This window comes from Salmo salar, chromosome ssa17 (genome assembly GCF_905237065.1).
Source record: "Salmo salar chromosome ssa17, Ssal_v3.1, whole genome shotgun sequence".
Lineage (NCBI taxonomy): Eukaryota > Metazoa > Chordata > Actinopteri > Salmoniformes > Salmonidae > Salmo > Salmo salar.
Genome location: NC_059458.1, coordinates 33,480,838 through 33,493,337, shown reverse-complemented (window position 1 = coordinate 33,493,337; position 12,500 = coordinate 33,480,838). Strand labels below are relative to the sequence as shown.

The following is a 12,500-nucleotide window of genomic DNA, read 5'->3' as shown; positions in this document are numbered from 1 at the left end:
AGTAGGACAGTGGGTTATATCAGCTCATAGTAAACAGTAGGACAGTGGGTTATATCAGCTCATAGTAAACAGTAGGACAGTGGATTATATCACCTCATAGTAAACAGTAGGACAGTGGGTTATATCAGCTCATAGTAAACAGTAGGACAGTGGGTTATATCAGCTCATAGTAAACAGTAGAACAGTGGGTTATATCAGCTCATAGTAAACAGTAGGACAGTGGGTTATATCACCTCATAGTAAACAGTTGGACAGTGGGTTATATCAGCTCATAGTAAACAGTAGGACAGTGGATTATATCACCTCATAGTAAACAGTAGGACAGTGGGTTATATCAGCTCATAGTAAACAGTAGGACAGTGGGTTATATCAGCTCATAGTAAACAGTAGAACAGTGGGTTATATCAGCTCATAGTAAACAGTAGGACAGTGGATTATATCACCTCATAGTAAACAGTAGAACAGTGGGTTATATCAGCTCATAGTAAACAGTAGGACAGTGGGTTATATCAGCTCATAGTAAACAGTAGGACAGTGGGTTATATCAGCTCATAGTAAACAGTAGGACAGTGGGTTATATCACCTCATAGTAAACAGTAGGACAGTGGGTTATATCAGCTCATAGTAAACAGTAGGACAGTGGGTTATATCAGCTCATAGTAAACAGTAGAACAGTGGGTTATATCAGCTCATAGTAAACAGTAGGACAGTGGATTATATCACCTCATAGTAAACAGTAGAACAGTGGGTTATATCAGCTCATAGTAAACAGTAGGACAGTGGGTTATATCAGCTCATAGTAAACAGTAGGACAGTGGGTTATATCAGCTCATAGTAAACAGTAGGACAGTGGGTTATATCACCTCATAGTAAACAGTAGGACAGTGGGTTATATCAGCTCATAGCAAACAGTAGGACAGTTGATTATATCAGCTCATAGTAAACAGTAGGACAGTGGGTTATATCAGCTCATAGTAAACAGTAGGACAGTGGGTTATATCACCTCATAGTAAACAGTTGGACAGTGGGTTATATCAGCTCATAGTAAACAGTAGGACAGTGGGTTATATCAGCTCATAGTAAACAGTAGGACAGTGGGTTATATCAGTTCATAGTAAACAGTAGGACAGTGGGTTATATCACCTCATAGTAAACAGTAGGACAGTGGGTTATATCACCTCATAGTAAACAGTAGGATAGTGGGTTATATCAGCTCATAGTAAACAGTAGGACAGTGGGTTATATCAGCTCATAGTAAACAATAGGACAGTGGGTTATATCAGCTCATAGTAAACAGTAGGACAGTGGGTTATATCAGCTCATAGTAAACAGTAGGACAGTGGGTTATATCAGCTCATAGTAGTAGTAGTGATTTTAATTTAAGAAATCTGTTCCATAGTATTCCTATACATTATAGAGACGTGATTGTATACAAATGTAAGCAAGCTTTGAAATGATTGTTTTATGCAAACATTATACTGTATCTGTTTAGGCTTCTTGCGGTCAATTTGCAGTCTAGAAATGATTTGCAGTTGTGTTCCTGCCCCCTGACCATCCGCTCAAGAACAAATCGGCCCACGGCTCAATTCAGTTGTATGATCCATGTCCCACTCGTTGTTGGTTATCCAGGAAGGAAACAACTTGGTAGGGTTAAAGCCTCTGGTAGGATGTGGCAGCCAACTATCTGCTGTGCTCTTCTACTAATGGATGTTTATCTAATGGATGTTTATCTACTGGATGTTTATCTAATGGATGTTTATCTACTGGATGTTTATCTAATGGATGTTTATCTACTGGATGTTTATCTAATGGATGTTTATCTACTGGATGTTTATCTAATGGATGTTTATCTAATGGATGTTTATCTACTGGATGTTTATCTACTGGATGTTTATCTAATGGATGTTTATCTAATGGATGTTTATCTACTGGATGGATGATTATCTAATGGATATTTATCTAATGGATGTTTATCTTATGGATGGATGTTTATCTAATGGATGTTTATCTACTGGATGTTTATCTACTGGATGTTTATCTACTGGATGTCTATCTAATGGATGTTTATCTACTGGATGTTTATCTAATGGATGTCTATCTAATGGATGTTTATCTACTGGATGTTTATCTAATGGATGGATGTTTATCTAATGGATGTTTATCTAATGGATGGATGTTTATCTAATGGATGTTTATCTAATGGATGTCTATCTAATGGATGTTTATCTACTGGATGTTTATCTAATGGATGGATGTTTATCTAATGGATGTTTATCTAATGGATGGATGTTTATCTAATGGATGTTTATCTACTGGATGTTTATCTACTGGATGTTTATCTACTGGATGTTTATCTAATGGATGTCTATCTAATGGATGTTTATCTACTGGATGTTTATCTAATGGATGTTTATCTACTGGATGGATGTTTATCTAATGGATGGATGTTTATCTAATGGATGTTTATCTAATGGATGTTTAACTACTGGATGTTTATCTAATGGATGTCTATCTAATGGATGTTTATCTACTGGATGTTTATCTACTGGATGTCTATCTACTGGATGTTTATCTACTGGATGTTTATCTACTGGATGTTTATCTACTGGATGGATGTTTATCTACTGGATGGATGTTTATCTAATGGATGGATGTTTATCTAATGGATGTTTATCTAATGGATGGATGTTTATCAAATGGATGGATGTTTATCTAATGGATGGATGTTTATCTAATGGATGGATGTTTATCTAATGGATGTTTATCTAATGGATGGATGTTTATCTAATGGATGGATGTTTATCTAATGGATGTTTATCTAATGGATGGATGTTTATCTAATGGATGGATGTTTATCTAATGGATGTTTATCTAATGGATGGATGTTTATCTAATGGATGTTAATCTAATGGATGGATGTTTATCTACTGGATGTTTATCTACTGGATGTTTATCTAATGGATATTTATCTAATGGATGTCTATCTACTGGATGTTTATCTACTGGATGGATGTTTATCTAATGGATGGATGTTTATCTAATGGATGGATGTTTATCTAATGGATGGATGTTTATCTAATGGATGTTTATCTAATGGATGTTTATCTAATGGATGTTTATCTAATGGATGGATGTTTATCTAATGGATGGATGTTTATCTAATGGATGTTTATCTAATGGATGGATGTTTATCTAATGGATGGATGTTTATCTAATGGATGGATGTTTATCTAATGGATGGATGTTTATCTAATGGATGGATGTTTATCTAATGGATGGATGTTTATCTAATGGATGTTTATCTAATGGATGTTTATCTAATGGATGGATGTTTATCTAATGGATGGATGTTTATTTAATGGATGTTTATCTAATGGATGGATGTTTATCTAATGGATGGATGTTTATCTAATGGATGTTTATCTAATGGATGGATGTTTATCTAATGGATGTTTATCTAATGGATATTTATCTAATGGATGTTTATCTAATGGATGGATGTTTATCTACTGGATGTTTATCTTCAATGTGGAGAATTAAAACAGAAGGATTTAGGATTGGAGATGTATGTGTGAGTCCAAAATGGCACCCTATTCCCTACATAGTGCACTACTTTTGGATGGAGCAGAAATCCGGGATTCAGAGGGGGTGGGTGGGTTGGAGGGAGTGGATTAATGTGGTGGTGGTTCGTTAGGCACAGGGTACCTCAGTCACCAGACATGACCTTGCATGCTGGTGTTGTCTTTCATAATAACGAGCGGGTGGATGTTCCAGATTGCTTCTGCAACTAGGAAGTGGTTTTGTCCTTTGTTGAAGGCAGCAAAGCCCTTCAAATTCAGTTCAGAATACAGTGTTTCCTGTGTAGAGAAGTGTCTTCCATTGGGCTAGCCTATAGTGATTATGTGGTCTCTAACAACATACAGTACATGCAGATGATACGTGTCCTAGGATAGGAGGACCTGTGACGATAACTACAAAATAACTACAAAGTAACTACAAAATAATTAGCATCAGTGTGGCATCCATTGTTTGGCATCCCATGTTAACATTTAGACTACTTCCTTGTTGTCGACCATGATTTCCCTCTCTCACCTTGGCGTTCCTCCTCTCCAGAGTGTCCGTACCACAAGCCCCTGGGTTTGGAGGCTGGATCAGTCAGACCAGACCAGATCAGCTGCTCCAACGAGGACCAGTACACTGGCTGGTTCTCCTCCTGGCTCCCCAGCAATGCCAGACTCAACAACCAAGGCTTTGGGTGAGTCCCCTGCCCCATCCTCTCCCTCAGGACCAACCCCTGGTAGGGCCTCTATCTCCCCCTCCCTGTTCAATCAGTAACCTCAGTGTTCCCTTGGGAAATAGCTCTTCTGACCTCATTGGTAAAATAATGGTCCCCCTCCAGGTCATTGTTTTTGCCTAGGCTTTAGCTCAGCGGGCTAACATAGTTTCCCTGGCGGTTCCCCTCCAGGTGTGCATGGCTGTCTAAGTTCCAGGACAACAGCCAGTGGTTGCAGATTGACCTGAAGGAGGTGATGGTGGTGTCTGGTATCCTGACCCAGGGGCGCTGTGACGCTGACGAATGGATCACCAAGTATAGCGTCCAGTACCGCACCGACCAGAATCTCAACTGGATCTACTACAAGGACCAGACGGGGAACAACAGGGTGGGCCCATCATACCTTTACCTTTTACATTTAGTCCTTGAGAAGATGCTCTTATTTAGAGCGACTCACAGTCAATAAATACTTTAACAAAACTTTTTCACATTTTACAATCATAACTTAGTTCATATACATACATCATTACATGGTTCATTATGACATCACAATGTTTACACGTAATAATGTCCATGGCTGTTTTTCTAAAACGACTTGTTTTGTCGGAGGTCAGCTTTCACATCAATACATGGTTCGTTATGACATCACAAGGTTTACACATGTAATAATGTGGAAGACAGTCTTGGGATTTATACATACAGTATATCAAAATCAATCCTTCTCATCAGATCCCATATTTCTTTAGTTCTGTAGCAGTTCAGTAAAAGGTGTTCTAAAGTCTAGTCCTGCTAGGTGAGACAGGATATCTGGCAGGAGGATTCTCCATCTGTGTTTACTGCATGGTGGTCTGTGTTGTCCCTCCTCCTCACACTGCTCTGTTTCTCTCCTCAGGTGTTCTACGGGAACTCGGACCGCTCCTCCTCGGTTCAGAACCTCCTGCGTCCTCCCATGGTAACTCGCTACATCCGTTTACTCCCTCTGGGCTGGCACACACGTATCGCCATCCGCATGGAGCTGCTGCTCTGCATGAGCAAGTGTACCTGATTCTGTCTGTCCTGACGACCAGGGTCACAATCAGCAGGGTACAACACCGTGGAACGTTCAGACAGAAAATGTAATGAATAGAACTGACATGATTCTACATGACAGACAGTCATATTGGTTCTACACAATATATTTCTATGTGAAGGTCCTGTAATGATACACCCTCCTGAACAGGCCCAAGGAGAGCCCTGGTCGTTCCCCTGGTCGTTCCCCTGGTCGTTCCCCTGGCTGTTTCCCTGGCTGTTCCCCTGGCTGTTCCCCTGGCTGTTCCCCTGGCTGTCCCCTATGCCAAAGTGGAATCTACTGCTCTGGAAACCCTTGTTTCCTTTCCTTCCCCAAAACGGTTAAGTAATATCGCTCTCCCAGAGATTGGTTTTATGTGTGAAAAGGTCCATTCTGTTTTCAGATCAGATGCAAAGTGTTACAACAACAACAGTTTTATTTATTATACATTTTTTACACTGAACAAAAAGGGGTGGATGGCCAGTTGTTTCCACTTGGATGAGGAAGAGTGGGATAAATACATGCCTGTGAACCGACAAACCCAGAGAAATTGGGGATGATTATGTGATGAGGAAAGCTCAGAGACAAAGATGACTACCAGTCCTATGGTTAACTGGATGTTGTGTACTGTACTGTACTGTACCGTGTTGTGTACTGTGCTGTGTTGTGTGTGTGGATTCTGATGTAGATTGTGACAGTGATGTAGAGTCCAGTGGAGGTATCGTTCGTTGCTTGTTTTATTGTATTCATTTAAAGTTGACCAAAACCAGTTCCTGAAATAAAGACAAACTCTTGTACTCTTTTGTTTTGGAGTATCATTGAACAATATTCCTGTATAATCCTCTGATGTCCAGTTTAAAATACATCTAGAGGAATCTCCACTTGTGATGTGTGAAAACCTTTTCCTGATCCCCAAAAACAATTCATGCCAGTTAACAGGATAGATGCAGGTGGTTTTAATTCCTATTTACAGTCAGAGACCAAATATATAAATAATGCTGTTTATGCGTGATGTCATGCAAATAAAATCCTGTGGGTCAATTTTAAACAAACAACAACTGGAAGTGATTTATAACTCAGGATCTGGATAATCTCGAATTTAGGATAATCTTGAGCTGATTTGTGTTTTTCTGCCATTTTAATCCTGTGATGGCGTGAAGGATTGTTCACTTCAAACCGCCACGAAATGGAAGTTAGAAATGATATAACAATGAGTTAACATAAACTGCAGGTGTAGGCTATTTGAGTTAGACATTAGTGGGATAGCCTGGTGGTCCCAGATCGAGCTAAAAAGCACAAACAGATCGGGGACCACCAGGCTAAATTAAAGGTGATCTTAAACCCAATATAATGAAATCACACCGTAAAGATTTCATGATATTCACTGCAACTGGTCCTTGGAGTCTTTTTGCCACAGAACCCCTGGAAGACATTAAGTTCTATTGGACACAGAACTATGGTTAAGACAAGGACAAGGATGCGACACAGACAACAAGGGAAAAGTGGAACTGAAGTTCAATAGTGAAACTGATGTTTCCAAACTGAAAAAGCATGTATTCATACTGGACGTTACAATGACAAGTGACAACACAAAGCAGTTCAATCAGAACATTACTGTCAACTGTTAGAGTAAAACTGAATGTTAAATTAAAACGTTACTGTCAACTGTTAGTGTAAAACTGAATGTTAAATTAAAACGTTACTGTCAACTGTTAGAGTAAAACTGAATGTTAAATTAAAACCAGTTACTGTCAACTGTTAGAGTAAAACTGAATGTTAAATTAAAACGTTACTGTCAACTGTTAGAGTAAAACTGAATGTTAAATTAAAACCAGTTACTGTCAACTGTTAGAGTAAAACTGAATGTTAAATTAAAACGTTACTGTCAACTGTTAGTGTAAAACTGAATGTTAAATTAAAACCTCACTGTCAACTGTTAGTGTAAAACTGAATGTTAAATTAAAACGTTACTGTCAACTGTTAGTGTAAAAGTAAATGTTAAATTAAAACGTTACTGTCAACTGTTAGTGTAAAACTAAATGTTAAATTAAAACCTCACTGTCAACTGTTAGTGTAAAACTGAATGTTAAATTAAAACGTTACTGTCAACTGTTAGTGTAAAACTGAATGTTAAATTAAAAACTACTGTCAACTGTTAGTGTAAAACTGAATGTTAAATTACAACATTACTGTCAACTGTTAGTGTAAAACTGAATGTTAAATTAAAACCTCACTGTCAACTGTTAGTGTAAAACTAAATGTTAAATTAAAAACTACTGTCAACTGTTAGTGTAAAACTGAATGTTAAATTAAAACATTACTGTCAACTGTTAGTGTAAAACTGAATGTTAAATTACAACATTACTGTCAACTGTTAGTGTAAAACTGAATGTTAAATTACAACATTACTGTCAACTGTTAGTGTAAAACTAAATGTTAAATTAAAAACTACTGTCAACTGTTAGTGTAAAACTGAATGTTAAATTACAACGTTACTGTCAACTGTTAGTGTAAAACTAAATGTTAAATTAAAAACTACTGTCAACTGTTAGTGTAAAACTGAATGTTAAATTACAACATTACTGTCAACTGTTAGTGTAAAACTAAATGTTAAATTAAAAACTACTGTCAACTGTTAGTGTAAAACTGAATGTTAAATTAAAACGTTACTGTCAACTGTTAGTGTAAAACTGAATGTTAAATTAAAACGTTACTGTCAACTGTTAGAGTAAAACTGAATGTTAAATTAAAACCAGTTACTGTCAACTGTTAGAGTAAAACTGAATGTTAAATTAAAACGTTACTGTCAACTGTTAGAGTAAAACTGAATGTTAAATTAAAACCAGTTACTGTCAACTGTTAGAGTAAAACTGAATGTTAAATTAAAACGTTACTGTCAACTGTTAGTGTAAAACTGAATGTTAAATTAAAACCTCACTGTCAACTGTTAGTGTAAAACTGAATGTTAAATTAAAACGTTACTGTCAACTGTTAGTGTAAAAGTAAATGTTAAATTAAAACGTTACTGTCAACTGTTAGTGTAAAACTAAATGTTAAATTAAAACCTCACTGTCAACTGTTAGTGTAAAACTGAATGTTAAATTAAAACGTTACTGTCAACTGTTAGTGTAAAACTGAATGTTAAATTAAAAACTACTGTCAACTGTTAGTGTAAAACTGAATGTTAAATTACAACATTACTGTCAACTGTTAGTGTAAAACTGAATGTTAAATTAAAACCTCACTGTCAACTGTTAGTGTAAAACTAAATGTTAAATTAAAAACTACTGTCAACTGTTAGTGTAAAACTGAATGTTAAATTAAAACATTACTGTCAACTGTTAGTGTAAAACTGAATGTTAAATTACAACATTACTGTCAACTGTTAGTGTAAAACTGAATGTTAAATTACAACATTACTGTCAACTGTTAGTGTAAAACTAAATGTTAAATTAAAAACTACTGTCAACTGTTAGTGTAAAACTGAATGTTAAATTACAACGTTACTGTCAACTGTTAGTGTAAAACTAAATGTTAAATTAAAAACTACTGTCAACTGTTAGTGTAAAACTGAATGTTAAATTACAACATTACTGTCAACTGTTAGTGTAAAACTAAATGTTAAATTAAAAACTACTGTCAACTGTTAGTGTAAAACTGAATGTTAAATTAAAAACTACTGTCAACTGTTAGTGTAAAACTGAATGTTAAATTACAACATTACTGTCAACTGTTAGTGTAAAACTAAATGTTAAATTAAAAACTACTGTCAACCGTTAGTGTAAAACTAAATGTTAAATTACAACATTACTGTCAACTGTTAGTGTAAAACTAAATGTTAAATTAAAAACTACTGTCAACTGTTAGTGTAAAACTAAATGTTAAATTACAACGTTACTGTCAACTGTTAGTGTAAAACTGAATGTTAAATTAAAAACTACTGTCAACTGTTAGTGTAAAACTAAATGTTAAATTAAAACGTTACTGTCAACTGTTAGTTTTACACTTAGTTTAGGATGAAGACATGGCTGTTGTGCAAATACATGAAGGAGAACAATCCAATGGATCACCTGATACACACAGTGAATGTTGGTGTTATTAACACATCTCCATGGAACATCAAATGTCCAGTTGGTGCAGATTGTTTGGCTAGAACTGGACTGTAGTGAAACGCTGGGGCTTTGAGGGAAGACGCCATCTTTCTGAGGGGCAGCCTGGGGCTTTGAAGGGAGATGCCATCTTTCTGAGGGGCAGCCTGGAGCTTTGGGGAGAGAGGCCATCTTTCTGAGGGGCAGCCTGGAGCTTTGGGGAGAGAGGCCATCTTTCTGAGGGGCAGCTTGGGGCTTTGAGGGGAGATGCCATCTTTCTGAGGGGCAGCCTGGAGCTTTGAGGGGAGACGCCATCTTTCTGAGGGGCAGCTTGGGGCTTTGAGGGGAGACGCCATCTTCTGAGGGGCAGCCTGGGGCTTTGAGGGGAGACGCCATCTTCTGAGGGGCAGCCTAGGGCTTTGAGGGGAGATGCCATCTTTCTGATGGGCAGCTTTGGGCTTTGAGGGGAGACGCCATCTTTCTGAGGGGCAGCCTGGGGCTTTGAGGGGAGATGCCATCTTTCTGAGGGGCAGCCTGGGGCTTTGAGGGGAGATGCCATCTTTCTGATGGGCAGCTTTGGGCTTTGAGGGGAGACGCCATCTTTCTGAGGGGCAGCCTGGGGCTTTGAGGGGAGACGCCATCTTTCTGAGGGGCAGCCTAGGGCTTTGAGGGGAGACGCCATCTTTCTGAGGGGCAGCCTGGGGCTTTGGGGAGAGAGGCCATTTTCTGAGGGGCAGCCTGGGGCTTTGAGGGGAGACACCATCTTTCTGAGGGGCAGCCTGGGACAAAGTCAGAGTGGTGTGCTCAGGAGGCGTGTGTGTGCTTGCGCATGGGTGCCGGTGTGTGCGCACGTGTGTGCGTGTATGTGTGTGTGTGGTGTGTGTGTGTGTATATACTTCTTATTGTTACTTTGTCCTTGATGTTCACACTATGTACTGTAGATTAATGACTAGCCAGGGCTAAAGATATCCATGACATTCATTGTGCCAATATCAGAAAGTTAGGCCTACATATTTTACCCTTTAAAGCCTACAGCACAAACTGATATGGTATGGATATCTCTGGTATGGATATCTCTGGTATGGATATCTCTGGTAATGATATCTCTGGTACAGATATCTCTGGTATGGATATCTCTGGTATGGATATCTCTAGTAATGATATCTCTGGTACAGATATCTCTGGTATGATATCTCTGGTATGGATATCTCTGGTATGGATATCTCTAGTAATGATATCTCTGGTACAGATATCTCTGGTATGATATCTCTGGTATGGATATCTCTGGTATGGATATCTCTGGTACAGATATCTCTGGTATGATATCTCTGGTATGGATATCTCTAGTAATGATATCTCTGGTACGGATATCTCTGGTATGGCCATCTCTGGTATGGATATCTCTGGTATGGATATCTCTGGTAATGATATCTCTGGTACAGATATCTCTGGTATGGATGTCTCTAGTAATGATATCTCTGGTACAGATATCTCTGGTATGATATCTCTGGTATGGATATCTCTGGTATGGATATCTCTAGTAATGATATCTCTGGTACAGATATCTCTGGTATGATATCTCTGGTACAGATATCTCTGGTATGGATATCTCTGCTATGGATATCTCTGGTACGTGTGTTTGTTTGTGTGTGTGTGTATCCTTCATCAGGATACAACAGGACATCTCAACAGGAATCTCCACATGGGGCCTGAGTCTCTAATAACTAGATCAGCGGGTGTGACTGTCATGGTTACTGTACTGCAGAAAGACCCTTTACAACAAACAGTCCCTTACAGTACATTCCCATCTGTTTGTGCTATCTGACCAAAGACCATAGGACTTGGGGCCAGGCTACACAAGTTTGTCAAGATGATGTGGCAAATGATCACCTTTAAAAACTTCACAACCCTGAGCCATATAGGTATCTCAGTATTTTATCATACATTATAATATTATATCATTTGTCTTTGTCCATCTGTCGTACATATATCTCCATAACTTTGTGTCAAATCAGATCAAATAAATACATTAAAGAGACAAAGTAAACGGACAGAACAAACAGGCTATACTGTAACAACAATAAATAGAAATTCTGTAAAACCTCCACAATTAAATATTTTGGATGAAATATTGAATTATTATTACATATAGTTAGAATCTCTTAATCTTTTTTACATTTCTTTTTAAAGCTCTTGCAATATTACACAATTATTCATTCTACAATACTTATTAAATCTCCATATAGGCCTACATATCGTTAAATAAAGTCATTTAATTTAAATCAAATAAAAGGAATTTCATGAATAATATAATATAATATCAATACAAATTCTATCAAATGTTTGAAGCTTCAAAAAAGGTCAGATTTTTACGGCCAGTTAGTCCACCTCTCAGTTCAGTCATATAGTCCTGAACTTAGAGAGATACAGTATAACCTTCTGATCTCTATAGTCCTTGGTGCGTCTGGCGGCCAGCAGGCGGCAGTAGTGAGAGCCCAGAGTCCAATTCATTAGGGCACACAATTGAAAACGTTATATAACGCTTCAAAACACACCACAAAAAAATAAGCGTTTCTTATTGGACAGTAGTCCATCTTGTCCCTCTCTGCTTCAGTCTGTTTTCTTCCGTTTGGTGCCTAATCAACATGACGACCCTTGAGGGCAGAGAGATGTCTCCTCCATAGACATATTTTTTCTAGAATGAACATCCCCATTCAAGTCAATGGGTGGGTGATAGAGGCCTAATTCCATGTTCTCCTCACAGGGCTGTCTCTTTCAGGTCGTTGAGGTTTGGCATCCGTGACCTTGACGGTCTGGTAAAGGTGGGCCCGTTGGCGACCATTTGGTCGGGGTACGGCTGAGCCCCCTCTGCCCTGGCGAGGGCCGCCGCGTGCCAGTTGGACTCAATCTGCCCCTGTATCTGCCCCGGTAGGGGGTAACTCTGCTTCCGGTGGCTCTTAGACTGACCAGAGCTGGAGCTGCTGCTGCTAGGGTGTCCCTGGTGGGACCTCCCGTCACCTCTCCCGTCGCTGAACACTCCATCTTTAGAGGAGGAGGTGGGGGGGTTGGGGAGGTGCTGGAATCGCAGGTC

General features: G+C 38.5%; 3 protein-coding genes across 7 annotated transcripts in view; 1 reads left to right on the top strand and 2 right to left on the bottom strand.

Annotated features, from left to right (window-relative positions):
* Window positions 1-4,169, bottom strand: part of LOC106594775 (serine/threonine-protein phosphatase with EF-hands 1) — a 46,655-nt gene extending 42,486 nt beyond the window's left edge. The window contains exon 1 of the mRNA XM_045699515.1: window positions 4,093-4,169. The gene's annotated coding sequence lies outside the window, so the exon portion shown is untranslated. The remainder of the gene's footprint in view (window positions 1-4,092) is intronic.
* Window positions 1-6,118, top strand: part of LOC106572425 (retinoschisin) — a 12,669-nt gene extending 6,551 nt beyond the window's left edge. For both annotated transcript variants that reach the window (XM_045699514.1, XM_045699513.1), the window contains 3 exons: window positions 4,114-4,255; window positions 4,466-4,661; window positions 5,166-6,118. In XM_045699514.1, coding sequence (XP_045555470.1) covers window positions 4,114-4,255; window positions 4,466-4,661; window positions 5,166-5,318 — 491 coding nt within the window. In that variant the 3' untranslated portion in view covers window positions 5,319-6,118. The remainder of the gene's footprint in view (window positions 1-4,113; window positions 4,256-4,465; window positions 4,662-5,165) is intronic.
* A 5,210-nt stretch (window positions 6,119-11,328) lies between these two features.
* The window catches only part of LOC106600438 (cyclin-dependent kinase-like 5), a 162,005-nt gene continuing 160,833 nt past the window's right edge, over window positions 11,329-12,500 (bottom strand). For all 4 annotated transcript variants that reach the window (XM_045699512.1, XM_045699511.1, XM_045699509.1 and 1 more), the window contains one exon: window positions 11,329-12,500. This exon is cut by the window's right edge and continues 78 nt beyond it. In XM_045699512.1, coding sequence (XP_045555468.1) covers window positions 12,168-12,500 — 333 coding nt within the window. In that variant the 3' untranslated portion in view covers window positions 11,329-12,167.